We start from the raw sequence: 27961 nt of genomic DNA, 5'->3' as shown, positions 1-27961 counted from the left end.
TGGCCCAAAGTTACCCAACTGATTTTCATGGCTAAAGTGGACCAGAACTCCTAGTCTCCTGCTTTCTAGCCTAATGCTTTAACCACTAGACCAAACTGGCTCCTGACATGAGCCAAACAGTATTCAAATTAAGTTAAAGACAAATTAATTTGATTTCTAAGGAACTGGGTGATATTTCCAATCTTCCATTGGCATCCAGGACTTCTAGGGTTTACAGAGATCTTGACAGAGTTATATTGTTCCAAAGCCTAGCCAGTCTATACATGCCATAGAACGAGGTGATGGGAACAGAAAGGACTTTTCTCTGTTTAAAGTTAAATATGACTTAACCTTGATAAAAAATAAGATTTTCACAATGCTTGGAGGCTGTGGGGACCTGGATGGGGAACGACAGACTTCAGCTGAACCCTTCCTGTGAATGGCCCCTCTATATCCAGGAGTTTATCACCTTTGGTCTTGGATGGGGTTGCACTATCCTATACAAATCCAGTGCATAATTTGGGGAATTCAATAAACTTTAAAAATTTTGACTTAATACATTTTGTGGAGTTAACCAATTATTTAAGTCTAATCTATTTTAAAATCGTAAAAATGGAAAGGGGGGGTTGTATATTAACTCAATCCTTAACAAAAGCAAACTAGAACTGAAATATACAATAAATAAAAAATAGCATGATTATTCGATTGTTTATATAATTTCTTCAATTTCAATAGAAGCCCATCTCACAAGAGGAACTAGGCAGTTCACATCATTTACTAGTAATACCATAACATCACAGGAAATACAAACAAGTCAAGGAACCAAACAAAATTTAAATAGGCACCTCACAGGTTCCAACTGTCCCTTTCCTGGGTCCCACAATATGATATTCTTTTACCAATGGGATCTGTAGCATAACGTAGTGTTTTAAGTGTATGTAAAATGTTCACTGTGCTTATCTTGTGACATCTTTACAATTAGACTTAAACCAATCAAAATTCCTTATTAACGCCTAGGTTTATTGATAAGAGAGCAGGTTGTCAATTATTCAGCAAACAGATAATACTTATGAGTTTTGTAAGGATCAGTTACACAATCAAAGAATAATCTTTTATTTACTGGCGTGGCCAACACAAACTTTACCTGCATTTTTGGCTGAAAATGAGATTCTTGTTTTCTCTCTCATATTTCATCCTAAGCAGACACTTTAAATCTCTCGTCTGACATTTTAAATCCACCATGTAGATTCCAATACACATTGCTCAGAAAGCTCACCTTGCCTTTTCTTGTTTGCATGACAAAAAAAGGAATAGTAAATCCAGCAATTGGAGCAGATAATCACCACTGTGTGAAGCCCTTTTCAATCCACATTTTGTTTTTTCTAATTGAGTTCAGCTGTCTGTTTAATAATTTTATTTCACCTATGTTGGTGATAAATCTGCTTCCAATACACATTTAACATTAAAGAGATTTCAGTCTATTAGCCTGGACACCACACAGAGGAGAAGACAATCTCTAATCTAGAGACTCCAGCTGCAAAAATCACTCCCCAAAGATTACTTACTGTTGGAGCCAATGGGGAATAAAAGATAATTTAGAACTGTGTTTGCACTCCAGGAAAGAGGTATATTAGTAACAGTTTAAGCAGACACTAGCTTTGTTCAGCAATAACTGCTGAACCCAGCTCATGGCACAACATGGTCTACATTTTGCATATTTTCTGAAAATACTTCTATTGTACAATTGTCCCTTAGTGAATGCAATATTTTACAAGAGATTATGCAGATATTGTTGTCTTTCTGCTTTCTTTTTTTCCTGTTGATTCTGTATTTCTTAATAAAATCTGTTCAGAAAGGGAAGTTGGAATGGCTGTAATTGTCTTTTTAATTATCAGTAGTAAAAATAGGTTTGTTTATAATTTTTATTGATATAAAGTACTATTCTTTCTCTTAAATGCTTGTTAGAATTCACAAATGTCTTTTTTCCTCGGAATAAATTACCAACTTTGTATTAAATACTTCTCATATACATTTTCAAAGATTATTGGATAATTGATTTGAATCACTTTATAATAATTCTCAAATGCAAGTAAAATGATGACTGAAATTTACTTTTTGAAATATGCATTGTGATATTCTTGGATTCTATACAAAGCATGTGCTAGGTTAATTAGAAGAAAGTCTAGGTTAATTAGAAGAAAATGTAATAGTGCCTTAGTAATACTATTACTAAATAATAATAATAACAACAACAACAACCTGCCTCCAGAAGCGGTGAATGCTCCAACACTGGAAGTTTTTAAGAAGAGACTGGACAGCCATTTGTCTGAAATGGTATAGGGTTTCCTGCCTGAGCAGGGGGTTGGACTAAATGACCTCCAAGGTCTATTCCAAATTATTATTATTATTATTATTATTATTATTATTATTATTATTATTATTATTATTATTATTATTATTATTATTGACTAGTAAGGCAAGAAAAAGTAATAATGGACTGGCCTAGATAAATGAAAGTGAATTATAATTTTTTTTAAAAAACATGTTAGTATGATGGTTCATAAAAGCTGATTTATTCTCCAGATCTAGTGCAGAAGACACAAAGACTGATGAATGAAAGAAAAAGAAACAATATCTCTATGAAGTCTTTGGTGTTCTTTGAGCTTGGTTGTTTGCTTGCAGATGTTTCATTACCCAGCTAGATAACACATGAGACTCACACTTCAAGGCTGAGCTATGATAGCATAATGTAAGAAACTGGTCCATGATAATCTCAAAATATTTGCATTTCTGTGTAATAAAAGAGAACTGAAATTCACATAAAAACCTCCTTATTCAGGAAGGATCTGGAGATTTAGCTAGGCTACTGTACCTGTAGCTCTGGCAGGAATGGTGAGCCTTGGCAATGGCTATATTAAATGGAGGTATGATTTATATTCACTGGCTGACTGATTATATTTTATTGAATTTTTAATCATGGTTTTAGAATAGTTGTGTGCTACTGTGTTGTCTATGATTATTTTCTCCATCTCAGACTTGGCTGATGAATCAGAAATCCAGAAGCAAGAAAAGAAATGTACAGCAGCACTCTTGTTCAGCATATTGGCACTTTCATTTAAAAATGGGTATTCTGAAATTAGGAAAGGAGCATCTCACAGGTTAGGCCTATTTTGATCGAAGGGAATGAATACCAGTTTGTGGAATTCTGATTGATCAAGATAAAACCAGTCTCAGCAAGTGGCAACCTGGACTTGGCTCCTCAGCAAGGTTGGTTGGTAAATTGACCAGAGACCACCAAGGAATATCAGGGTGTTAGGCTAGACCAGGAAGTCAAGCCAGCATTCTAGAAAAAAGCAGGAATGAATCCCTTCTGCAGGGAAGCAAATTGCTTCCTGTTACCAGGAAAATTTACATTGATGTCTTTGTGATGTCTCCAGGAGTTGAACACCACTCGGAGACTATATTCTTTATAGAAACTGAAGATTTTCTTTCTCTCTTTTAACAGCACAAGCTGGGCCACTCACTGAATGGTGGGAGATTCAACATGCTAATGACTTAATTTTCTGTGTAAAGATGTGAGGGTGGTTTTAAGAAAAGATTAAATAAATTGATAGGGGATTAATAGCTATTAGGCATGATGCCTTGTGCTGCTTTTAGGATTTACAATTCTTCCTGTCTCTAATTGTTAGTTGCTGGGATTGTCTATTGTACTCATGTCCTGGATTAGAGCTTTCCTTAGGCATATGGCTGACCATTGTGGAACGATATGCCGATCCAGCATATTTCTTACAGTAGTGTATCATTTTGGATTCATTTCCCAAAATGTGGCTTTCGAATAAGAGGACCACAAATGTAATAGTTTTCTTTTTTAAAAAAATCATTTTTTTCTTTTATTCAAAGCATTAAAATACAAACCCCAGAAAGTTTTTAAAAATACAAAAACAAAACAAAGCTAAGCAAGACTACACCAAAAAGTGCATAAACAAAACAAACATATACATAAATTGTCCCCCCCAGCTGAATACTAATAAATATATAAATAATAACTCCTCCCCCTTGAGAAGCAGGCATACAATTTGTAAATTTCTACAACACTATTTATCCAATCCACTTAGCCTGACATCTATCTAGTAATAATAATAACAATAACAACAACAACAACAACAACAATAATAATAATAATAATAATAATAGTAAAGTTGGAAGGGACCTTGAAGGTCATCTAGCCCAACCCCCTGCTCAGGCAGGAAACCCTATAGGTAAAGCCTGTTTACCGACAGGTCAGAGAAAAATTTTTGAAGGTCACAACCTCGTAAGTGGCGAAGACCTCCGTCCAACAAGGTGACCAATTAACAAGAGTGACAGTCCTTCAAAGAGGAATCAAGATCTAACGAAGAGAGGAACTAATCAAAGGTGGGCAACGAAGAACAGGACGGAGGTCCGCGAAACCTTTTATCTATAGTATATGAGAACATAGTTAACAGGTAAAACCAACAACTAAATCAAACTTCTAAACCCTCTGCTAACAATCTATTTATTGTATTTCACTCACAGAAAGTCCACACAGCTTCTGGTCTACCATAAGTCACAACAAACATTGTCTCTGGTCTATCCAGGATCAATTATCTTTAAAGTGGCCATGTCTTTTTACAGCATTAGATGCACAGATAAGATGGTCATAAAGTTGGATGATTTTAAAAAAGAAGCAAAGAAATTTGTAGTACCTAAGGCAATCTCTGGTTATTAGTCATTATGGTAATGTATCACAAACAATAGATTTCATATCTCCTGGAAAAATTATGGAGAGGTAACGGTTACCCCAAGCCATGCTTGATGACTTTTGATATATAGTACATCTGCAAGAACAAAATATTAGAATAGCTTTTCATCTGAGAATTATTATCATTGTTTTTCAATGCATTAAAGTTGGAGAGAGAGCAAATAACTTTTTGATATTTCAGTACAAAAAGAGAAAGATAAGCTTTCCTAAATTGGAAAAATAGAGTGCGGAGCCTCTACTTTTTGTTTTTGTTTTTACTCAGCAATAGTAATTTTGTAGTGATTGGTCTTATTGCAATAATAAAATTTTACAAGCTTGAGTGAGGCAGAGGAACTGGAAGTGAAACAACAAATTTCATCTGCAAAACAGAGTAAACATGCTTTTAAAGATGTACATATATAATATACTTAAAGTTAGAGGAAACCATAATAAAAACAATGCAAATATACTTTCAAAAAGCTTGATCTATATATTTTTAGGTTTCTGAAATTAAAAAGTATTATGCTAGGGCCTGGGAGATACAGTGTTATGATTAAGTACTATTTAGCAACAGTGTCATTTATAAATCACACACTTAACAACAGCAAAATAACAACCCATAGTCACCATCACCCTAGGATCAGAGAGAAGCAACGGGTGGAAACTAATCAAGGAGAGAAGCAATCTAGAACTAAGGAGAAACTTCCTGACAGTGAGAACAATTAACCAGTGGAACAACCTGCCTCCAGAAGCGGTGAATGCTCCAACACTGGAAGTTTTTAAGAAGAGACTGGACAGCCATTTGTCCGAAATGGTATAGGGTTTCCTGCTTGAGCAGGAGGTTGGACTAGATGACCTTCAAGGTCCCTTCCAACTTTACTATTATTATTATTATTATTATTATTATTATTATTATTATTATTATTATTATTATTATTATTATTATTATTATTATTATTATTATTTTGGAAATTTTTATTTTAATACATATCTCTTTTGATAAAGAATGTCTTGGGGTAAAGATATTCTAATTAGCAAGCTAATTAAGTATGACTGGATGGCATGACATCTTCAACCTGCATAGTAGTTTGCTGGTGCCTAAGAACACCCTTTGCGGAATATATGTATATGCCATAGTTCGTGCCCAAAGTTTCCTAGATATGGAACTTGAATTTCCATTTGATTTCACAACAATCTGCAGTTAGTGAACAGGATCTTTATTATGTATATTATTAATATATTGTATATTATTATATTGATCACACGACAAGGAGACTTGCCACCGATTTAATATCGAAGGGACGGTGGGACGTTTAGATACATAAATGAGTTTCTTTTTTTACCGAGAACCTCATTGTATTTAGGGTAATATATCTGTATAAAAGACCTTACCCCGATATATTCCTCTTTTTATACAATGAAGTAAGAACATTAAGTTTCTCAATATTCCTATGTTATTACTTAAACTTGGGAAGGTGTGACTATGGCTTGGATGTATCCAAGGGGATGTAACACTTCCAGTTCCTCTGCCTCACTTCAGCTTGTGGAATTTGTTATGCCAGCGATATCCCACTCACTATATAAAGGCATCCTATGAGTTCTCCTTCCCACTCAGGCAGCCTGCAGCTTCACAGCACAATCTCTTCTCTGCCAAGAAAAACTTGTACTGAGAAAGGGGAGATTTAGGGAGTCTTTTCCCATTTGACCGATTGGTAAAGGATGGCTGTGAGTCTTAGCTGGGCCTTAACTTCTGCCCTGTTCCTAGCTGCTACTACTGCTGGATTTAGTGAGAAAGGACTCAAGCAAATGTTGCTGGAGAAACTGAAACTTCCTGATGTCCCTGCTCTCCAGAAGACCGACCTGGATAATCTAGTGATTCCAGAGAATGTAAGGAATAAATACATGTCCATGCTGGAGCGGCACAGAGTGAAACGAAGAGCATTGCCAAGTTTAGCTGGGATCTTGAGAGGCGTTCCAGGCAATGCAGGTAAACTTGGTCTCATGTTTGCATGAAGCTAAAAGCAAATTCTCCTTCCCCATTTGAAATCTGGAACTTCATCAATGCCAACTGCTTAACAGATTTAATCCAAACCACAGGAAGACAGGATGTCTAAGATATTGAAGCTAAATGTATCCTCAAAGATGAAATTTGAAGTTTAGAATTTATCTGGAAATCTAATTTATTTCTCATGCAGGGGAGATGAGGTAGTGTTGATAGCCAGTTTTAAAGATTAAAGCATGATAACATACATTTCTTTAAAATACATACCAAAGAATGATGTATTATTATATTGTAGTATTGTTCATAAAGTTAATTTATGTCACTTTCCTTGCAAATACTGAATACACTGCATCTGTTTTTACTGTAACACTTAATCTTAAATGTGATTACTGAAAAATAATATTTGCTCTTTGAGGACATTTTCTTCTAAATGAGGCTGATCCCTGCTTTTAAGAACATATTGGATATCAGATGAAAACATAATCACAAACTATGTAATTGCTATTTAAAAACAAATGAAGGGAAATCCCAGGTTATGGCTCTCACTACATAAAGAAATAAATTTTGGTGACTCAAACAATGAGAAATGTTGATAAAGGAAAAGAGATAAACATTTTTAATTTGCTATGAAAGTTGTCACATGTATTATTTTTAAAGGATTGAAAATACATGATGCATTTTGGGGGGGAAAACATTGAGCATTAAAGCAATTTCTTAAAACAACTATGCTGCCTGGAAACTTTTTCCCCACTTATCTGGAGGGTACCAGGTTGTGAGCACATTTATCTTTTCTAAATATATGCCTAGCAGATAACAGTATATGACCTCCATTTGTTGTTTATGTGAGACGTTAGTAGTAGAAAGCATTGTCATGAGCAAATACCATAAAGCTTTTCATTTATTTAAATATGTGTGATTGATACAGGTCTTACTAATCATTATTTACAATTTGTATACCACGTTTATGTAAAGGAAGGATTGACAAGTGCAAGATGGTAACAAAAAAATATAAGGAATTGGATGCCTAGTGGTCATCTGTCTTATTCTAGGATTTCAAAATGATCTATTTCATGTTGTTATTATTTAAAACAGCCTTTGATAATCTGATGTTCTCTAGATATGCTGGATTATACAGTATAATCTCTACCAGATAATTGAAACATCACTCTTCCAGAGAAATAAAGAATGTATTGCATGTCCTGTATACTTCTTGTATATAGGACATGGAAGTTGAAAATAATGATTTAAAAGTGTTCCTTCTGTTTCCATCCACAAAGATATCTCTGGAGACATTCTCTATTCAGATACAACCCGCCAGAACCTGATCTTCAACATGGAGGGCAGGATTCCAGAAAACAGTGAAGTCACCATGGCTGAACTGAAGCTTTTCAAAAAGCCCCTGGAGAAGAAACATCTGCCCAGCAGGCAATCACAAAGACCAGTCATGAATGCAAGGGTGACTGTGTACTGGGTGCAACTTCAAGATAATGGCACTAACCGGACCTCTTTAATTGATTCCAGGTATGAAGGAGAATCCACAGTCTCAAAGAGTATTTTGCAGCATGGGAAGATTTTGTCTCCAATATAGCAAGTTTAAAAATGTATAATCAATATTATATAATTTAAACGTTTCTGCAATTCACTTTTGTAGTATTTTCTAAGAACTTAATAATATATAAGCTGGTTCACAGACTGTGTTTGACTTAATGTAAGTGTGTGTGAATTCAGTCACTATTGTTAATAAATAATGGTTTACAGTTTGTAGCAATGTGTGCATCTATGTTGCTGTAAGCTATGTAATCTGTAATACCATGATTCAATCTGATATGTGAGTGCGGCCACTTGTTCTCCTGAGAAATGATGATATTAGCCTTGAAACATAGATTAAACTGGGGTCTCAATCTCAAGAGCATCAGGACAGCATTCACAATATTGGGCTAGCCATACAAAATAGATTCTAAATAAGGCATGGTTACTATTTCTGGACTTCAGAGATCAAAATAACCACTCAGTAGTAGCAAAGAGTTAAAATTTTCTGTGTCTCCTTGGTGCCATCTAAGTCTGGATATAACAGCCATAAACTAAGGTATTTGCCTATGTAGAGATCTCAATGGTTTTCAGACAGCCTCACATGATTTCTAAAAACATCATGAAAATCTAGGAACACAAAAATATTTTATTCCCAGTCTAGATCAATATATCTTATAATTTGGGTTTATTGGTTGTATTTAATTGGTAGCAGGAATTGCAATAGGGACCAAATTCTTCTTTGTTTTATACTATTTTGTATATTGTAGCATTAATTTAATAACTGTTCTCCTTTTTATTCATTTATTTATGTCTGTACCATTTGTGCATTTCACCCATAATTTGTTTGAATATAGTATATTTTTACTCTGTCCAAATGTTAAAAGGAAGTTAGAGTAAAAGCCTATGTTAGAAGTTCTTGTTATTAGTATTGTCATTATTATACTTCTATTCATAGTATATTCGCATTAACCAAAATACTCTAGGCTCAGCTAAGCATTTCATGCTTTTTAAACTTTAGATTAGTTCCCATTATGGAGTCTGGCTGGAGGAATTTTGATGTTACACAGGCTGTACATTTCTGGCTGAAAACAAAAACGTCTGGACCAATGCTCCTGGAGATTTGGATTGAAGGAGAAAGAATAGGCAGCTATGCCTCTGAAATGGCCAAAGTTGTATGTTTTACAACACAAGACCCTTCAGATAAGGCACTTGGGAAACCAGAGTTGGTCCTTTACACTCTTAACTTGGAAGAATATGGGTAAGTGTCCTATATTACACTTGTAACAATGGTGACATTGCTTCATTTCTGTCTTTCATGATGAAAAAAAAAATCCCAGGCAATTTTGGCAGCTTCCAATCTTTACTGAATAATGTTTACTTGAAGTTAAAGTCAGCTGGATTTTGAGTTAGGTTATTCAGGATAGCAGCTGTTTAGCATGTCCTTTACCTTCTTCAATTGCAAACAATTCTGTGTTCAACAAGACTCTCAAGAAAGTTGGCATAACCTTGAATTTTTGCTTGCTTACTTCTGAATAACTGTGCATAGAGTGGCATACAGATCATTTCAAAACTAGTACAAACATTTTACATGAACAGTAATATTTTAGCAGGATCACATCTGGCAAGATTTCTGCTAGTGGCAAAAAGCTTGAATTTGTCTTTAATTAATTAAAAACATATTATTAGGAAGGAATATAATCTATAATTACTACAGGGTATATAGTAAATTTTATACAGACACACCACACACACACACACACACACACACACACTAAATGACTGCGATGCAGAAAATGATAGTACAAATCCTTGCTCATCAAGAAGTAAGTCAGATAATATAGAATGAATCGTTATTATTTGCCTAACATAATTGTCAGAGAAAAAATGGAACATGTTGAAATAGTATGTGTGACAAAAGCCAAGAGAGTTGAACATGTAATCAATAAACAGATATCATTAAAACACCCGAAGACATAGTTTTGTTTTTGCCTAAAGTTGTATGTGTCAGTCTGTTTCTTGCTGAAAACTTTCACTGGGTCTAGTCATCATCCTATCATCTTAGATTAATATTGATTCTGCTTTTTAACAGAGGACCTGGGGACTGTGGAGAAGGAAGAATGATGGAGAAGTCTACCTGCTGCCGGCAAGAGCATTATATCAATTTCCGTGAGTTGACCTGGACTCAGTACTGGATTATTGAGCCAGCTGGCTATCAAGCTTACCATTGTCTGGGTAGCTGCCGGCAGCCGAAGAATTTGCTGCATCATTTTGGCTACGGAGAGAGATCCTGTGCTGTGGTGGAGAGTTCTCCTCTTCCCATGATGTATCAACAGTTTTTCCCTTTGATGTGTCTTTAGCTTCACCGTCTCAAAGGCTTATACTAACATCTTTTTACACCCACATAGTACCTGTTATATCGACACCAGATTATTTGCAAGTGTTGACTAGTCAATGTTCCTTTAGAAAAAGACGAAGTCGTGTCATTGACGTTGGCGTTATGAATAACGAGTCTTAGGTTTGGTGTCCAGGCATATTGAATCTAGCTGCTAATCCTGTGGACATATTCATTGCACAATTCCAAAATCTATTTTGGGGCAATGCTTGGCAACTTCCAATGTATAAACCCTTCTAAGATCTTCAAATTTCTTCATGAGGCAAGATGCTAGAAAAAGTGAATGGAACTGGGGAGAAGGAAAATTAAAGACACTGCCTGATCAGAGTTTAATGGAATGTAGAAGATGGAAATATTCAAGCTGGGCTCTGCCTGGGTTATTGATCTTTAGGCTCCTTCAGAATTGTTCCTTAGATAGTTGGTACAAAAAAGCAAACAAGGGATTATTCCCAGATGTACAGTAACTACAGTTGCAGCTGTTATCAGAATTGGTTCAACTTCAAATTGGTTTAAATCCACCAAATAACAGGATTTAGAAGAAGATACATTTTAACTGATTTTTTACAGAGGGTATTGTTTCCTAGGGAGAACTGCTGCCCTGTTGCAGAGCAGATTATTAAAGCTAGCATAAAACTGTTGGTATTCAGACAAGACTGGAAGACAGATGGATCATTTACTTTATAGTTTTTGCATTTGTATTAACAGTATATATATATATATATTGTTAATCTATCTGGGATTCAATGTGGAGAGCACTGATGTTCTTCAAAAAGCATAGTAGAGGACGTGCAAGTGTATACACTCCCACCAGATCCATTTTTTATCACCTGAAGGATCTTTGACAGAAAAGATCAGATCCTAAGTGCCAGAAGACCAGTTTACCTGTGTTACAAGAATGTCCTACATACAGTATGATTTTCTCCCATTGATACAAGTGGCAACTATTCATTTCCTATAAGAAGAGTAAAGGAGTGTTTCAAGAATATCAAAAGAGTAGACATTGGAATCTATATGTTCTTAGCAATGAAGAATCATAGCAGATGTCACCCATATAGCTTGCTTCTTTTCATCTCTTATCCTTAACATGATTTTCTTTTTCAAACACACTAAAATGTAACATTAGAATGCTGGGAGTAGAACTATATACATGAGCAATTCATTAAGTCTGGATCTGGAAATATTACAATGCTGTGATCCAAAGATTCCCTGAGAAAGGAGATCCTGGTGAGGAAGTCCTTGTTTCTAACATCATGTTAAAAATTGGCCCAGAATTGTATCGCCTTCTATAAAACAAGATATTTTTATACAGTACCAAATATACTAAAACTGACCATCTTGTGTTTGTTCTGAGGGTTAATGTTAGCTGTCAGTTTGTTTCCAGCTGAGATCTGCAGTGCTATTTATTATCTTTAAAGCTGGAGATAATTTGTGTTTATATTACAGGAAAGAATGCTGCCCGTGGGATGATCTTTACCTCACTCACTAAGGTAATCTGAAGAGATTGCCTATATCAGGGCCTGTTGCTACTCAGTTTCATTGGGCAGCATCCAGTATTGTCCTCTTCATTAAGAAACTTCTCTCTTTAAATGGATGTTTAACTATTTATTATTGTAATTCATTTTAATAGTCTTTGTTTTATATTTTAATTGTATATCCATATAAATTTAATAAAATAAATAAATGTCCCAGACAGACCTCAATAGTTATGGTATCTAAATATTTAAAGTCCAACTGATTTTATAGGAGGAGTTAAATCTTTGCTTACCTCTTTCTGACTGTAGTCAATGAGACAACAATACTCAATGTTGGCTAAGTGGGGACAGACATATGCTCAGTATGAGATATAATTAACTACAAATCATAGCTGAACAGAGAGCTGAATTTTCTATCTGATTCATAATCAGTAACTATAATAACAAGCACTTATCTGTAAATAATGCAGAATTCATATATGTTCTTAGAAACTAATATGTGTTATATTGGCAAAGCATTTTTTTTAAAAGAAAAATGTCTCCAATTTTGCATAAACACACTGCCTCTCTGCTGCTCATTAAAGCAAGCCAACTTTTTTTGACACTGTGAGGCTGCAAATAAAGGTGCAGATGATTTTAAGAGACAACGCATTACAGCAACTGTGCCTTTTGAAAGGCTTGCACAGAAGGTTGAAACAGCTATGCTACTTCAATGAATAGCAGAGCTATGCTCTGTTGAGATCTTGAGTACTTCTGAATTATTGTTGAACTGTGCCCAGCCCTGGTGTTTAATAACTAAACATAGAACCATAAATCCTGTAAGTGAAACTTGTGTGAAAAAAAGATTTGCTTAAACATGTTTTTGATAGTACCGTTATTTTTAATATACAAATTATGCGTGATGATTTCTTAATTTGTGCATATGTGCGATGATATAAAATAAAATATAAACTCAACACAATGGGCCTTTTTATTTCTACTTTTCATACGCATCTACAGAATGTACCATTTAATAATAAAGTAATTTTACAATGATAGATCATTATAGCAAGTTCTAGCAGAAAAGCAACTCAGGGAGTAAACAGAGTCACATGAAAGTGTCTCAAGAACAACAGCTTTGTACGCTTATTTTAAGCATATATAAGGCCATATAACTCTGGGAAGCATACCCAAAGTATTAGTAAGCAAAAATATGAAAACATATAACTACATTGATCATCAGACAAAAAAATCCATACTCTAACAATCCTTTTATTATGACAACAGAAAATTTACAATTTCAAAAACTCTTCATCAGTCAAGACAGCTAGACTTTGAAGGAAATGGGAAGAGGTGGGGGGGGGGAAGTGGCTGATATTTGAATAGTCTATGAGTAGTTCTTTAAAGCCAATATGAATGGCCACAATCAGAAGTGAAGGAACATGATGAATTTGGGAACTGTCATGCTTTATGTCTAAAATTCCACTCATTTTCAATTTGCCTCAAAAATTAATCTGTGTAATTCTGAAGCTTCAACATTAATATATTTTTAAAAAGCTGGATTAGAGATATATCCTTCACCTATTTGAAATATTAGGTTATAACATTTGATTATAGTGACAATGGAACTGAGCATTTGCTGGATTGCTGTCTACTTTATGGCTGAACTTCAGATAATTATGAGGGGTGGTTTTCCTTTTAGTGAAAAATACTGTATATAAAGTTGATAAAACTTAAAAACTGGGACTGAGAATGATACTATTAAATTCCTGTTTGGGACTAATTCATAACCTACCATACTTCTAATATGACTGCCTGAATACAGCTGAGTGTGACAGATAGTGAACAAGACAATAAAGCTTCCATGTTCACAGTATGCTTGACATCAACCTGTGTTCTCCAGTCTCAATTTCCTTGAATATTAATCCATATAATCAAAAATGTTCCTTCTATACATAGGAAGGAGTAATGGAAATGTCTTAGAATTACTACTCCAAAAATTCACAGGTGGAGTGCCAGCTGTAGAGCAGACAATTAGAGAAATCTGACTCATGTTGATCAAGTTGACAAATTAAGTTGGTTAATCATAATTTCTTGAATAAATCACAATTGATTTCATTCAGATAATGCACTAAGCCCTAAGTTGTGGTCTCCTAATCATAAAGGCTGCCTTGAAACCTAGCAAATTATACCTATAACTTAGGAAAATATGGCAATCCAGCCATTATAGCAACTGGACTATAATCCAAGACCAGATCTCTGGAGACTAATGTTCACCAACTGCCCAACCAGTTGTTTTAAATTCAGTCACACTCTCTTAACAAGGTGACTATGAGATTGAAATGGGGGAAAGGAACCTTGTATACTATTCTAAATTTCTGAAGGAAAGGAAAGCAAAGTAGAAATAGACTCTGGGGTTTTATATCAAAAAATTAGCACAGGGACCTGTAATAAAAATGCTACAGCCCACAGAGCTCTTTTTCAGAATATTCCATCCCATCCTTGCTCCTTCCTACTATTTTTGTTTCCCACTTTTTCCATTACTCCTTCCTATGTAAAAAAAAAAAGAATTATTTTGACTATATGGATTAACATTCAAGGGAACTGAGGGTGATATTAGTAAATTTAATCAACGTACATAAATGTATCTTACTGTTTTGAAACTACAATTCTCAGACTAGAAAGATATTGCTAGCTAGTAATTCTTGGAATTGTAGTCCATACACATTTAGAGGGAAACAGGTAGCAAGCCTGACCTACATCTCCTATAATGATCAGATATATGGAGCTGTTACTCTTTATGTCTAAGAGTATAGCAGGTTCGCAAACAATTTGTTTCTAAAATTATATGTATTTTAAAAAATAGTCTTTCCATTTATACACCCAGTGACTTATAGCACGATGAACATTTTAGGAAACAGTAGCAGGGTTGGTCAGAATTAGTTTCTTTTCACATCATTGTTATAATACTAAATAACAACTTAACAACACAAGCAACAAAGCCACATATATTTTTCAACTGCTTAATATCCTTTATTTAGGTCTGGCATGGTTACTGGCCTTTGCCTTATTCTCTATTCTCTTTTTTCCCTTCAATATCATGAAGAAATGGGAATGAAGGGTAATGAAGCATATTGCTGTCCTCGAGTTACCTCCAGTTGTGGAGTGGATTGCTAATTTACTTTTTCAAAGTTCTCACCCTTCTTCCAAAAGCCTTAGTCTTTCTTTAAGGAGGTGGACATCGGGTTTTTCCTTTTAACGTTGCCCCAACCCATTTCTCTTCCTTTGACAAAGCCTTGCCAGCCCTGTCTGGCACCCTGCTTTCCAGCAGTGGCTCTAATGAGTAGTTTGAGCACAAAACAAATGCTGAATCCACATCCCAACAAAACTGAAAATCAGGGTGGCTTCATTTGGCTTCTGTTCAAACCAGCTGGGGCTCTGGCAAAAAGAACAGGGCAAACAAAAGATGTGTTATTGAACACATTTCAGAATGTACATTTGTTTTCAAAGGAATGTTATTAGGTTTTTCTAAATACTGTCTTGAAATGTATCTTAGAAGTAGTTAGAACACCCTTATAGAATAACTTTTTTCTTTTACAAAATTCCTACCTGAACATGTCTGAAAAATATGTATGTACTGCTTTGATCAAAGGAGACAGTTATTTTTCTATTACAAAATAACACAGAGAAAATATTATTGTTCTCTCTCAAAAATATTTCCAGTTGAGTAACATGTTATGACATTGACAGAAGATAGATAAAGACCTCAAAAAGTAAATTAGCATCTGGCTCCAGGTATTTAAGGACTCCCATTGGAAATACTTGCAGTTAAATAGTCATCCTTAATCTATTTTGTTTTTATGGGTCAAGTTAATATACTAAATCAGGATTATTTTTTTAAATTATTTTTGCTGGATAAAATATAATACCACGATTTAGAAATCATGCTAAACCATATTTTACAGACCAATATTTGGATTCCTGTACATTAAGCTAAAAGTCATGGCATGACTGAGTGAATCAGCCTGCTATTTCTGCTAAGTAGGGTTGTAAGATCTGGATTGCAAAAAGTCAGACAACCATTCAATGGAAGCAAAGATATTCAAAAATAAATAACTTGCTCCCGTTCAACAGTCCCCCAATTTTTTTCAGCTAAGATATGGTTGCTCTACCTAAAATGTTCCCCTAATTAAAAAAATGCAAATGTTATAGTTTAATTCAGGATTAGAAAATCTTTTGCTGTCAAATTGAAACAGCAAATGTATAGGTAGTCTGAAATAGTTTTACCCATTCTGTGTCCTTCCGATTGTTTGGGCTACAATTCCTATTATCCTTCAGTTGCACACTGAGATTTGCTTGGAGAACTATTATTGTTCTAGTGATGCATAATGCCATAGTGAATAGATAAATAAAGCAATTAGCAAAAGATTATTAGAGTTTAGTAAGAATTGCTACACATCTCTTTTCCATTTGACTAGGATGTCATGAATTGTAAAGAACAATTTTGTTTTTTAATTGAGCTTTACACATCAAATAGCATTTCCTTCTCTTTAGGGTTCTTTATTGACATTTGTCACTTTCAATTTTCACATACACATTAAGACTGTAGTCATTCACTGGTGAGTGAGTGCCACTGAATATAGTAACATGTACTTGCAAGAAAGCCTTGCAAGAAAGCCTGCATATGATGGTAAACTAGAAGATTTCAAGGATCCATCCAAGGACTGGGAATGTGGTAAAGTTCTTCAAAGAGGGGCAGACAATTATTGCTCCAGCAAGATGCCTGAACCGACCTCTGTTCAGTTTTCTGGGCTCTAAATCATCCCAGTGATGGCCTTGATTCAATTGTTTGGTGCTTGGTAGATTGTATGAAGCCAACTGCTATAGCTGGCCAACTATAGTTAGTTAGTTAGTTAGCTAGTTAGTTAGTTAGTTAGTTACAGTAGTTAGTTAGTTAGTTAGTTAGTTAGTTAGTTAGTTAGTTAGTTAGTTAGTTAGTTAGTTAGTTAGTTAGTTAGTTATAGTTAGAAGAACACATTCAACCATGACTTAGTCAATAAATTATGTTTATATAGACTTTAATAGAATGTGCAAATCCAGGCATTGAAAAAGAATCTAGTCCAAATAAAAATCAACAGTTCATCAGACTTTGATCCCCAAATCTGTTTTTTAAGCTCTAGAACAAATTAACAATTAACATACTATTGGATCCTGTCAACCAAGGAATGTCAGCTGACGGGGACCAGGAGGGGTGCCTTTTGTGCTGCCCTCTGAAACTTTCTTTCTCCTGTGATTATGATGGCTTTGACCCTGCTGGCCTTACGAAAGACCTTGAAGACCTGGCTATATGCCCACACCTGGGGTCCTGAATGTGCGAAGGACCCAATTTCCTGGTTGTGCTGATACCAATGGATGATAATACATCTTGGCTGCTATATGTATTTGATTTCCTTTTATATTGTGTTTTAATTGTTTTTATTGTTGTTTGCTGTTCAGCATTACTGGTTTGAGTTGGACAGTTATATAAATATAATGAATGAATGAATGAATGAATGAATGAATGAATGAATGAATGAATGAATGAATGACTATGCTCTTCACTAGCATGAAATAAAAGCACAAAGCTCTGGAATATTAAGTCATAAAGTGATTTATTCCAATCAAGTCAACATAGTTTACTCAGCAATCCATGCCATATCCTTGATGGATGGATTCTGTCAGTCACACGTATATTAGTGAAAGGTATAATCTTCAAAGCTGAAATTGCTGAAACTCTACAGTATCTCATTTGGAAGATGTTTCTTTCAATCAGTAATGTTCTCTGCTGTCCTCAGTGAATAAATTACCGTTATTTTGCTATGATCAATAACAAAATAAATAAGTTGAGCTTTAAAATACACAAACTTTTTTTGCCTGCAAGAGAGCTCCATATCTCTTATGTATTATATAGAAAAATCAAGTATATATTAATTGATATAACTGGCAATTGTACTGATTAGGAACTTTTATTTTTCTGCGATAACTTTGACTAAATCACATAATTACTAAAGTTGTGCAATGTGTGGGATCTGACTCCAAAAAGGTGCTTTTAGAGTATGCAAAATGGCAGTGTCTGCAACATTTTAAAGCCGCTTTTCCCAGGATCTAATAAAAGCTGCAAACGATGCCAGGTGAGTCTGAAAAAGACTATATTCATGCCCAATGGGCTCAAAACCCCATTTCTAAATCTCTGGGGAATGGAATTTGAAATGCTGCACAACTCTAACAACAACATCACCTCACTGTGTAATTTATACAGATTATATACTCTGTATAAATAAACAAACGACTATTTCTTTATTCGTTTAAGGTATTTTCCCCCAACTTGGACAGTGACCAGATGTGTCAACTTCAGCTCCCAGAATTCCCCAATTAGTTTAACCATTACATATAATTCTGAGAGTTAAGAGTTCAATTCAGTTAGTGAGACATACTAAGAATTATCTCAATGGCTCTAGGCAGTTTACAAAAATGTACACTGATAAAACAGCAATAACATCCTTAAACAATACAGAATTATAAAAAAATGTTTGAGAAAGTTATGTTTTGGGACTTAAAGTATAATAAGGAGTGGGGTCGCCATTATTCTAGTGGCAGTTTTTCTTACCATAGAACCTCGGTTATATGTTAAAATATAACATAATTTATATGGTTTTTCCTCCAGGAAGGCGCACAAAGATGTTATCAGTGCCAGATCCAGAAGAACTCTCAAGCTGTCCCTTAAGGAAATATGTGATTCTTTCTAGAATAGACCCTATGGTAAGATGGGCAATCCATGTGTTTAATAAATAAATAAATAAAATAGGCATAGCTTCCAAATCCTGAATTCCAGTCCTAGAATTAGTGACAACTATAATTTGTTCAGATTCAGCTTATTCTCTGACAGCCATCTTTAGTAGCTCACTATCATATGGAGGCTCTTCAAATATACAATCCTGGGCTCATAAGAAAAGAAAAATATAGCTGATGGCAATTAGCTCCAAAAATATAGCATTCTGATGGCAACTAGCTCCCAAACCACTTAAGATTCTTTCCAGCAACTATAGGATTGGTCTCTCAATACCGTCCTCTGATTATTCTTAGACAGGGAAGAGTGAAATCACCATAAAGTGATGTCTCTAATCTCCAGGTTTTGATGTGTTCCCATAATCTATCATGCTCAGTTATAGCAATCATATACTGAGAGAGATGGAAAGGGTTTGTGCTTCTCTTGTATCTCCTTTAGTACATATTATTCATTTGAATGTCTCAAGCTGTTTGCCAAAGAATCTAGGACTAGGTAATGTGTTCCTTGTCTTGTCTTGAGGTAATGTATACCTCAAGAGACAGGTTACTAAACTGAGAAGATTTTAGGCTTCTAACATAACAATATGCTAGATATGGTATTTAATATACAGAATTACCCAAAGGGACATCAACTTGGCATGGATCCGAGTGATTTTATCTGTGAAAAACCATGTAATCTGTTCATAAAGTGGCCAGGTATCTTCAAATGTAATTAAGAAGAAGAAAAAACCAATCACTTATTTTCCTATCTAATCACTGCACCCACAAAAGGTTTGATCAGATTCATCCCCATTTCATTGCCCCAAACTACACAGTATCATAAGGTCATAAGGGTTCTCATTTCAAATATGCAATACTTGGAAGTCTTGATATTATACATCTCAGCCAGAGTACTGCTAGAGAAGGAAGTCAAATTCAAGAAAACATTCTTCAGACCACGTGAAGCCAACCGGAAACATTAACTTCTAGGAAGTAGAACAATCTGATAGCAGCTCCACTCTTGTAGAAGAAAGCATACTGCAGCAGCCAACATTGATTAAGTAATCTGTCTATGCTGCCCTGTACAAAAAACACTTTCCTCCAGAATTAACACCAGATCAAAAGTCTGGCTTGTTTCAAGCAGCTACAAGATCCTTAATCATACACATCAAGCCATCTTCAGCTGATTATTAAAGATAAGAAATTCTAAGGACTCCACCACATTTGACACCAACAGCCTAGGTAGACACTCAACCATGAGGTGGCCAATATACCAAATAAAAAGAATGTCCTTCCTTCACCTAACAGTTCAGAAGAAGGATGTGGTCTCAAAACTGGTAAAGGCAAAGAGAGGGAATCTGGAAATTTGGAATGTATGGTAGGACACTTGTCCCCACTATATTGTGCTTGCATGGAGCACCCAATTCAGCAATCCCTCCTACATTCTGGCTGGGATTCTAAGGTATATAAGAAGTTAGTAGTAGATAGAAGGACATAACACATTTTCATCCCCGAAAATAAAAACTAGGATCAAGCAGTTGTCAGCCAACTAACAGCTCATTGCTTCAGTAGGTGCCGAGTGCCCTCTAACGACAGATATCTGCTATCACATTTAAAAGTCAGACCTAAGATCTGTGTTCAGTACTAGGATGCAGGTGAAAATAAAAATTACCAGCTGAATCATTGGTACTTTAGTTAATATTAATTTGTTTTTAACAAAAAAAATATCAGATTTTCATAATCAAACTAAAAAAATTATAGATTACAACTCCCCTAAACAAGAATAAGGTCAGATTGAGTGGGAATATGGTAATATTTTCAAAGACTTTTGGAATGGCTTTCACATGGCAGGCAAAGTCAGAAAAAGGGGCTTGTTCTAATGTGGTTAAAGCATAGGAGGGTAGATCCTGACTGAACATTAGAGAAACTATAATGGTTACAATAATTTGATAAACAAGCTAAATACTGAGGGAGATGAGAATGGTCTTTTCCTTGCCAGACAATCCATAGTTGGGTGTGTTTAGATCTGTTTCTTCCATCAATACTTGACTACTATTATGAGTCACCAGTCACTCTGTTCCTTTTATTTTTCATGCAATGCTTTATTTGCAGTTTTTAATTTGTTTCAGCCACTTTGCCTTGAACCTTCTTTCTTTATTCTTCACCAATTAAGGTAATTCTCAACTTACCACAACTGAGACCAGAACTTTTGCTGCTAAGTGATGTGATTGCGATGTGCCCAATTATACAACCATTTTGCCATGGTCGTTAAGTGAATTCAGTTTCTGTCATTGATTTAGTTTGTTGGAAGTCTCCTGGGAAAGTCTCAAAAGTTCCAGGACATTGGAACTGTTGTAAATGCATGTCAGTTCCTGAGTGCCTGAATTTTGATCATGTGACTGCAGGGGTGCTGGGATGGGTGTGAGAACCGGTCATGTTATTTTTTCCACTGCTGTCATAACATCAAATGGCTATTAAATGAATGGTTGTAGGTCAAGGACTATCTGTAGATTCTAATTATCTCTTTCTCCTTCAACAGGCATGAGAAAGGGGTACTTGAGTTGCTCTGACATTATGTCCCTCTTTCTTCTTCTCTGGACTTTTCCAATGACATATTCTCATTTACTTTAAATTGCTCCTGTCCTGTATTGATAACTTTAAACCAGCTTAAGAACTTGGGTAGATTGAGACAATAGACAAGAGCTTGCAAGATAATCGGTCTGAACAGCAGGCAACCACATCCTTAAATTAGGCAATTCTCCTGCTGCTGGGCACTCCCACCTTCCATTCCTAGGAAAGCAATTGCCAATCTCTTTTTCCTGTGAGTGGATCTTCCTGGGCATACATACAAGTGTATACAAAGTAAAAGTATCAAAATGTACATACAAAGCAGGCACAGGCTGCTGAAAAAGAATCTTTCCCACTGTTTATAATTGTTGTTAGATCTACTTTTATCACAAGCAGTATAATAGTTCTGTCCCAGTGCCTGGAAGCTGCATGCTTTTGGATGAGGAAGAACTATCTCTGACTCAATCTTACTAAGACTTAGTGGTTGTGGGTGTTTGAAATTTCCAGATATGGAGATATTCCATCTTTCTATCCAGGATATGGTTGCACTTCCCTCTTCAATCTGAGGGGTCTTCAAAGAGCAAGTGTTAGCTGTGGCCAGGAAGCTCTTTGTACAACTCCATCTGGTACGCTAGTTGCCCATTTCCAAAATGGAGGAGCCTTTAGACAGTTGTTCACACCCGTCACCTCACAGCTTGACTACTGCAATGTTTTTCTACATGGGGCTGCATATGAAGACCACTCAGTAGTTTCAACTGACCCAGAATGCAGCAGCACAAACAATAAATTATTAAATTTATATGCTGCCCTTTTCACCTAGAGGTATGCCCATGTAACATCTCTGTTCCACAAGCCCTCCTGGTTGCCAATTTGTTTCTAGATGCAATTCAAGGTGCTGATTGTTACCTATAAAGCCATACATAGCATAGGGCCTGATTACTTGAAGGTCCACCTGTGTACCATAACATCACTCCAATCAAGTTGATCCAGCACGGTTGGTGCACTCTGGGTTCCTTTAATGAAACATCATCATCTATTGGAACCCTGAAAGCGTATCTTCTCTGTAGCAGCACCAGCTGTCTGGAATGAGGTTTTCTTCTCCCCCCCCCAAAAAAAAGATCTGGATGGCCCCCATTCTGTTGTTGTTTAGAAGAGCCATGAAGAGCTGGCTCTTCACCTAGTTCTTCGATGAGGGAGAGGGATGGGTTTCCCATCCAGTTCCCAAACAGCCCTTATAAATTGCCATACCTAGACTTCCAGTGCCAAACCATTGCTTAGAGTGAGACTGCTAGCAGTAGTTTAGTCAATTCACATATTTAGTAGCCTCTGAGGAAATCAGTTTTGTCCAAAGAAAGCAGCATTTCATGTTTTTCTTATAAGGCAAACAGTAGTTATCTGCCTCTTTTAAGCATTGCTGGTTTCTTCTTGAAGAGTTGATCTACATGTATGTGCAGCTTCCCAGCCACCTAGCTTCAGAAACACATGTTGTTTGCATAGCCAATTCTCGAGACATCCAGAAACTTAACTGTACACATTTATCACATAAAACAGAATTCTACACACGCAGACACACACAGAGTTATCCCAAGTGCCCAACTAAAGCATATCATCATGAAGAAAAACTATGTGGCTGTTACAAGTTGATGATTTGAGGCACATAATCAAAATCCTCAACAGGATGCAGTTGTTCTAGGCCTGGATGGAAAACTATTTGAGAACCCCTGTAAGCCAATGTGACTTTATTAGAAAATAGGATGCAAGAGAATATCAATAAACTTTGTCCTGTCTGTCCTATATAATTTAATTCTTTTTATTTACATCCCTCCTGTCTTCCAGGAGCTTGTGGAGCACATAAAGCAGTTTCTCCTCTACCTTTCTCCACACAGTTATCCTGTGAGATACATGGAGTGTATAGTGAATGACTGGTCCGAAATCACAGCTGAAAGGGAATGTGAACTTGGATCTCCCTAGTTTTGGTTCAAGACCTTAATCACATTGTTTTGGGTTTTTTTAGATACCGGTACCAGCTTTTATTGAACAGATAATAGAAGAGAGATAAGATTGTTTATTTATGTATTTTTATCCTAATTCAATCCACATTTATTGTGAGCAAATCAACCCTTGGATAATTCAAAAAGTAAGTGCTTGGTCTTTGTTATGAGCAAAATTAAGATTTTAATTAACATTTGACAAAAGAGAATTCCAATTTAATTTATTAAAATAGCTATCCAGTTTTGACTGTTTAAAAAGGCCTGAACAATGTTTGCTTCCAAAGTCTGAATGTTATTACTAATGGGTAATTGCCAAAACTGATAACGGTAACTCTTTCTTGTTCATCTGAATTCTTGTAGCAGTTACAAAGTTAACTACTGATTGGAATACATTCAACAGAGTGTCTGTATATTTGATTCTGATTATCTGTATTAGAATATTGTATTTAATTTTTATCAAATACAATTACAATTTATTAATGTTTAAAAGCCTTGCAAACATTATAAATGTTCTTTATAAAATATTTTGACTTTTTTCACAAATACATATTGTTCTGTTTGTCACTTAAACATGAATATAAAATATACTAGTCTTTTACTGAACACTAACAAATATAAAAAAATAGATGTCCACCAACAAGTACTTTTAACATCATCACAAAAATTATTCTTAAAGCATTAAGGGGTATACAAATTTACACTATATTGGCTTTTGAAAGATAACATTATGCAAAGCAGCAGAATGAGAAGAATATTGTAAAACTTGGAGTATAAAAAACAAACCACGCCACCATTTTTATTTTTTCTTCCCTTTGGAAGGCTTAGCAAACAAAGCAGGATCAATCTGATCTCTAGCCAAACCTCTCACTGAAAAAAGTCGCTCTGCTCTTTCCTGTAAAGTACCTCCACATTTTAGTCCCAAGGCCAATAGCTCAAACTTTAGTTTGTCTAATCCTAAGGCTTCCACTTCCGCAGCAGAACTGAATTCCATCAGATTGACTCTTGCAGTATCCTAAGAATCAGAAACAGACAATATTTTAAACGTATATCTCGGAAAAGGAAAGTGATCTTGTGAACAAAAGTTAAATATTAGTGATTCCACAATGTCCATTTCTGCAACAAGATGGCTCTGGGGGCTTGTATATGCCTTATCGTTTCAAAGTTTGTGAATTAGAATATTCTTGCACATAGGGCTAAATAGCAAATGTAATTTAGTTAGTTCTTATACTGATAAAGTAGTCAATTTATGTCTCCATTTTAGAGACTGGGAAAAAACCCTTCCAATGAGGAATGTATATGCTCAATGGCTACAAAATGTTGTTTAACTGTTGAAGAAAAAGAGAAGACTGGGGGATGAAGAGGAAATGGGGTTGTTTAAATTTTGAATAGCATTACTTGTACTTTGATTTGGCTTTAATGCTACTCTATCTTTGATGTAATGTTGTAAAGTGACATGGATAATGAACTACCAGAATGGAATGAAGTTTTCAAAATGCACTATTTATAAAGATATCTAATGGATTCAGAAAGAAAAAGAATTATATATTTAATCAAAAACAACCATACTTACTGCATGTTGACGCTGACTTGCAGCTTTTTCACTACATGAGGCATTTGTATGCTTTTCTTCCTTCAGAATCTGTGCTGTTTTATGTTTCTCACTGTCTACAATTTTACTGAAAGTTGGATCTTCTAGTTGATCGTTTTTAGCATTCTTCGTCTGATCTTCTGACTTCTCATCAGAGTCTGAACTGCAATTTACAGAGTCTTCTGAATTCCTGGAAAACTCATTTAAATTGTCAGTCACATTGATTTGGCTGCCAGATGATGTGGAACATCTTCCCGACGTCCCAGGGGATTCATCTTCTTCATCGCTATTATTCTCTGAACTGTTGGGATCGTCCAACCCTTCTACACCTAACCTGTCACATTTAATTTTAAAACATGAATATAATTTTCACCATGAAACAGAATCTGTGATATAAAAGAACAAATCTGCCCCATAATTATGTAAGGGGCAGACAGTCTAATATCAAAATCCATCTAAGTACAATAGTGGTAAACTTTTAAATTACACAGAATTATAAAATATTTTTAAAACAATCAGGATAAAGCATTCTGCCTGGCAGAATGCCAAAAGACTCTTTCCAATGATTCCAATATTGAAATGAGAATTCCAATATTGAAAATGAGTCTATCAATAAAACACTCCTGATTTTTTAACACAACCTAGCTTCTATTATATCTATTCTATTCTATTACATTATATCAAGAGAAAAATTCAATGTACTAAACAGCTATAGAAGACAGCTTTAGAGTAGTTACTGCCTCAATTCTAATAACATGCTAGCAAGCAGAGGAAGCAAGAAAATCCCATTCCCAAGTACATCACCAATTTGAATTGTTAAGGCGATCGCCACCAACTTCAAGGAAAGTAACTCTTTTTTTCTTGCCATTTTTATCACACGGTTATACTTCTTAAACTGTGGTACTTACCATAAACACCTTTTCTTGTCTGCTGGTGTTCCTGTTCCAGAATCAACGGTCAATTTTCGACCCTCACTGCTTTCAGGGGAAACCATTGTGCTGGAAGAAGCTTGCATACCTAAACATAGTAAAAGCAATCAGCCTTCAACATGTTAAATGAAATACAAACATTAAATTGTTAAAACCAGGAATTTAAAGAAAAGATGAACTTTTAATTTTTTGCTTCATTCCTCAAATGAAGTGTTATCTATCATTTCTGACTGTTTGGTTAATTTATTATTAATCATTCACACAGCTGACTGCATAATGCAAACATGATTGAGGGATGGGATTGGGGGAGGGTCTTCCATTATATTATTCAGGGAAGCTGAATTTTCTAACAACTGCTTTTCACAGCAAAGGTCAGTAAGCCTTTTCACTGTTATATCCAATATCTATGGAGAATGCCAGACCAGAGAAATTGCTTTAATATGGAAGCAGATAATACTGAAACAGGCAAAGTAATCAAAGGCAAAGAAAACAAGGTCAGAACCTGAAAACAAAAGGAGACAAATACAGAAGATATTCAATGTCTACCAGGTTATCTTATTCACAGGGCATTTAATTAAAATATTTAAGGGCCAAACAATTCAAAAGAGCAATGCAGGACAGAGACTAAACTACTTCAGCGCTACCTTTCAGGACAGAATCTTCAAGTCGCTCTGCCATTTCATGACACTGCTGCTGGTAATCTGGGTTAGTAAAAAAATGCTTTGGTTCAGCCAATTTGCGCTTCAGTCTTTCTAAACGCCTTTGTTCCTTGTCTGCTTCCCGTTCAGCTTGTTGCTTCACCCATTCGGCCATCCTGTAAGAAAGAAGGATCCATATTAAACTGGATGTATTTCAATAGTTGAATTCAACTATGAAGTCTAAAACAAAGAACCCCAAACAGTACAGCACAATGAGTGAGATCATCTATCTTTGGAAATTCCTTGCTGCTGAAGCTTGACAAGTGATAATATGAATACAATTTGGTGCCAGGTTATTTATCCATGCATTGAAAAGAAATATGTAGGATTCTTTTGCTCTGCACATTAATGCCTTTTAATTCATTTCACTGTTATTTTTAATTTGATTTGTTATAATTATTTTACTTTATAATATTATCTTATTTAACTACACTTGTATGTATGTGCCATACTTAAATCTCATGCCTCATATATATTCTCCAGAAAAAGACAGGTTAAAGATTTTTGAAGAATGATTATTTCAAAAATGAAGATAACATATTGTTTAATATATACACAGAGTAACGTTTATCTAAATGGCCATGATTCAGAGTCAAAGCCATCTTGGTGACCCAACAATCATAGAGAGATAATTGTAAAAAAAAAAAAAGTCATGGAAAGCAAGGAATAGCTAAGCCCGAAACAGAGAAGAATATATAGAAATTGAAAATGGTAAATTCCATGCTGCTGGTTGAAAACAAGAACTGATGATATGAAAATTCATGTATCTAAGATATGACATTGGAATTTAAAGTTATACATAAATAGTAAAATGAGCAAATAAATGAATGTGCATACTTTAGTAATAGGGGAAATCAGTTAAAAAGTTTTAATTCATGCAAACGCTAGTAGAAAGGATAGCATGTGCTATGTGAACAATGAATATGTCATAAAAAGTAAAAATCAATATGTAAGAGTATGTTTCTGCCCATTTTGTTATATGGAAGTGAAACTTGGGTATGATGTGATAAGATAGGATTATAACAGAATAGGTGCTGAATAAATGTGAATACAAAAGTGAATGAGCAGTATAGAAACTTTGGCCCCCTCGGAGAGGGTACGCAACTTGGGGGTCCTCCTGGATCCACGGCTGACACTGGAAGACCAGTTGGCGGCTGTGGCCAGGGGGGCGTTTTACCGGGTGCGCCTGGTGCACCAGTTGCGGCCTTTTCTGGACCGGGATGCCTTGCGCACAGTCACCCACGCTCTTGTCACCTCCCGCCTGGACTAC

General features: G+C 35.4%; 2 protein-coding genes across 2 annotated transcripts in view; one reads left to right on the top strand and one right to left on the bottom strand.

The window, feature by feature from the left end:
- The first annotated feature begins 6457 nt into the window (after nt 1-6457).
- On the top strand, nt 6458-10627 carry LOC107291213 (left-right determination factor 2). Its single transcript, XM_015820185.1, has 4 exons — nt 6458-6725; nt 8018-8261; nt 9289-9528; nt 10360-10627. The coding sequence occupies exons 1-4, from the start codon at nt 6458-6460 to the stop codon at nt 10625-10627; spliced, it is 1020 nt and encodes a 339-aa protein (XP_015675671.1).
- A 12935-nt stretch (nt 10628-23562) lies between these two features.
- The window catches only part of SDE2 (SDE2 telomere maintenance homolog), a 6894-nt gene continuing 2495 nt past the window's right edge, over nt 23563-27961 (bottom strand). The window contains exons 4-7 of the mRNA XM_015820184.1: nt 26638-26807; nt 25973-26081; nt 25047-25398; nt 23563-24488 (exon numbers count right to left, since the gene is read on the bottom strand). Of these exons, the coding sequence (XP_015675670.1) occupies nt 24273-24488; nt 25047-25398; nt 25973-26081; nt 26638-26807 (847 nt within the window). The 3' untranslated portion in view covers nt 23563-24272. The remainder of the gene's footprint in view (nt 24489-25046; nt 25399-25972; nt 26082-26637; nt 26808-27961) is intronic.

The sequence above is a fragment of the Protobothrops mucrosquamatus genome, unplaced genomic scaffold, assembly GCF_001527695.2.
Source record: "Protobothrops mucrosquamatus isolate PMUCROS unplaced genomic scaffold, P.Mucros_1.0 scaffold1080, whole genome shotgun sequence".
NCBI classification, from domain to species: domain Eukaryota; kingdom Metazoa; phylum Chordata; class Lepidosauria; order Squamata; family Viperidae; genus Protobothrops; species Protobothrops mucrosquamatus.
Note: the sequence above shows the minus strand (reverse complement) of the source record. Positions and strands in the feature narration are given on the sequence as shown.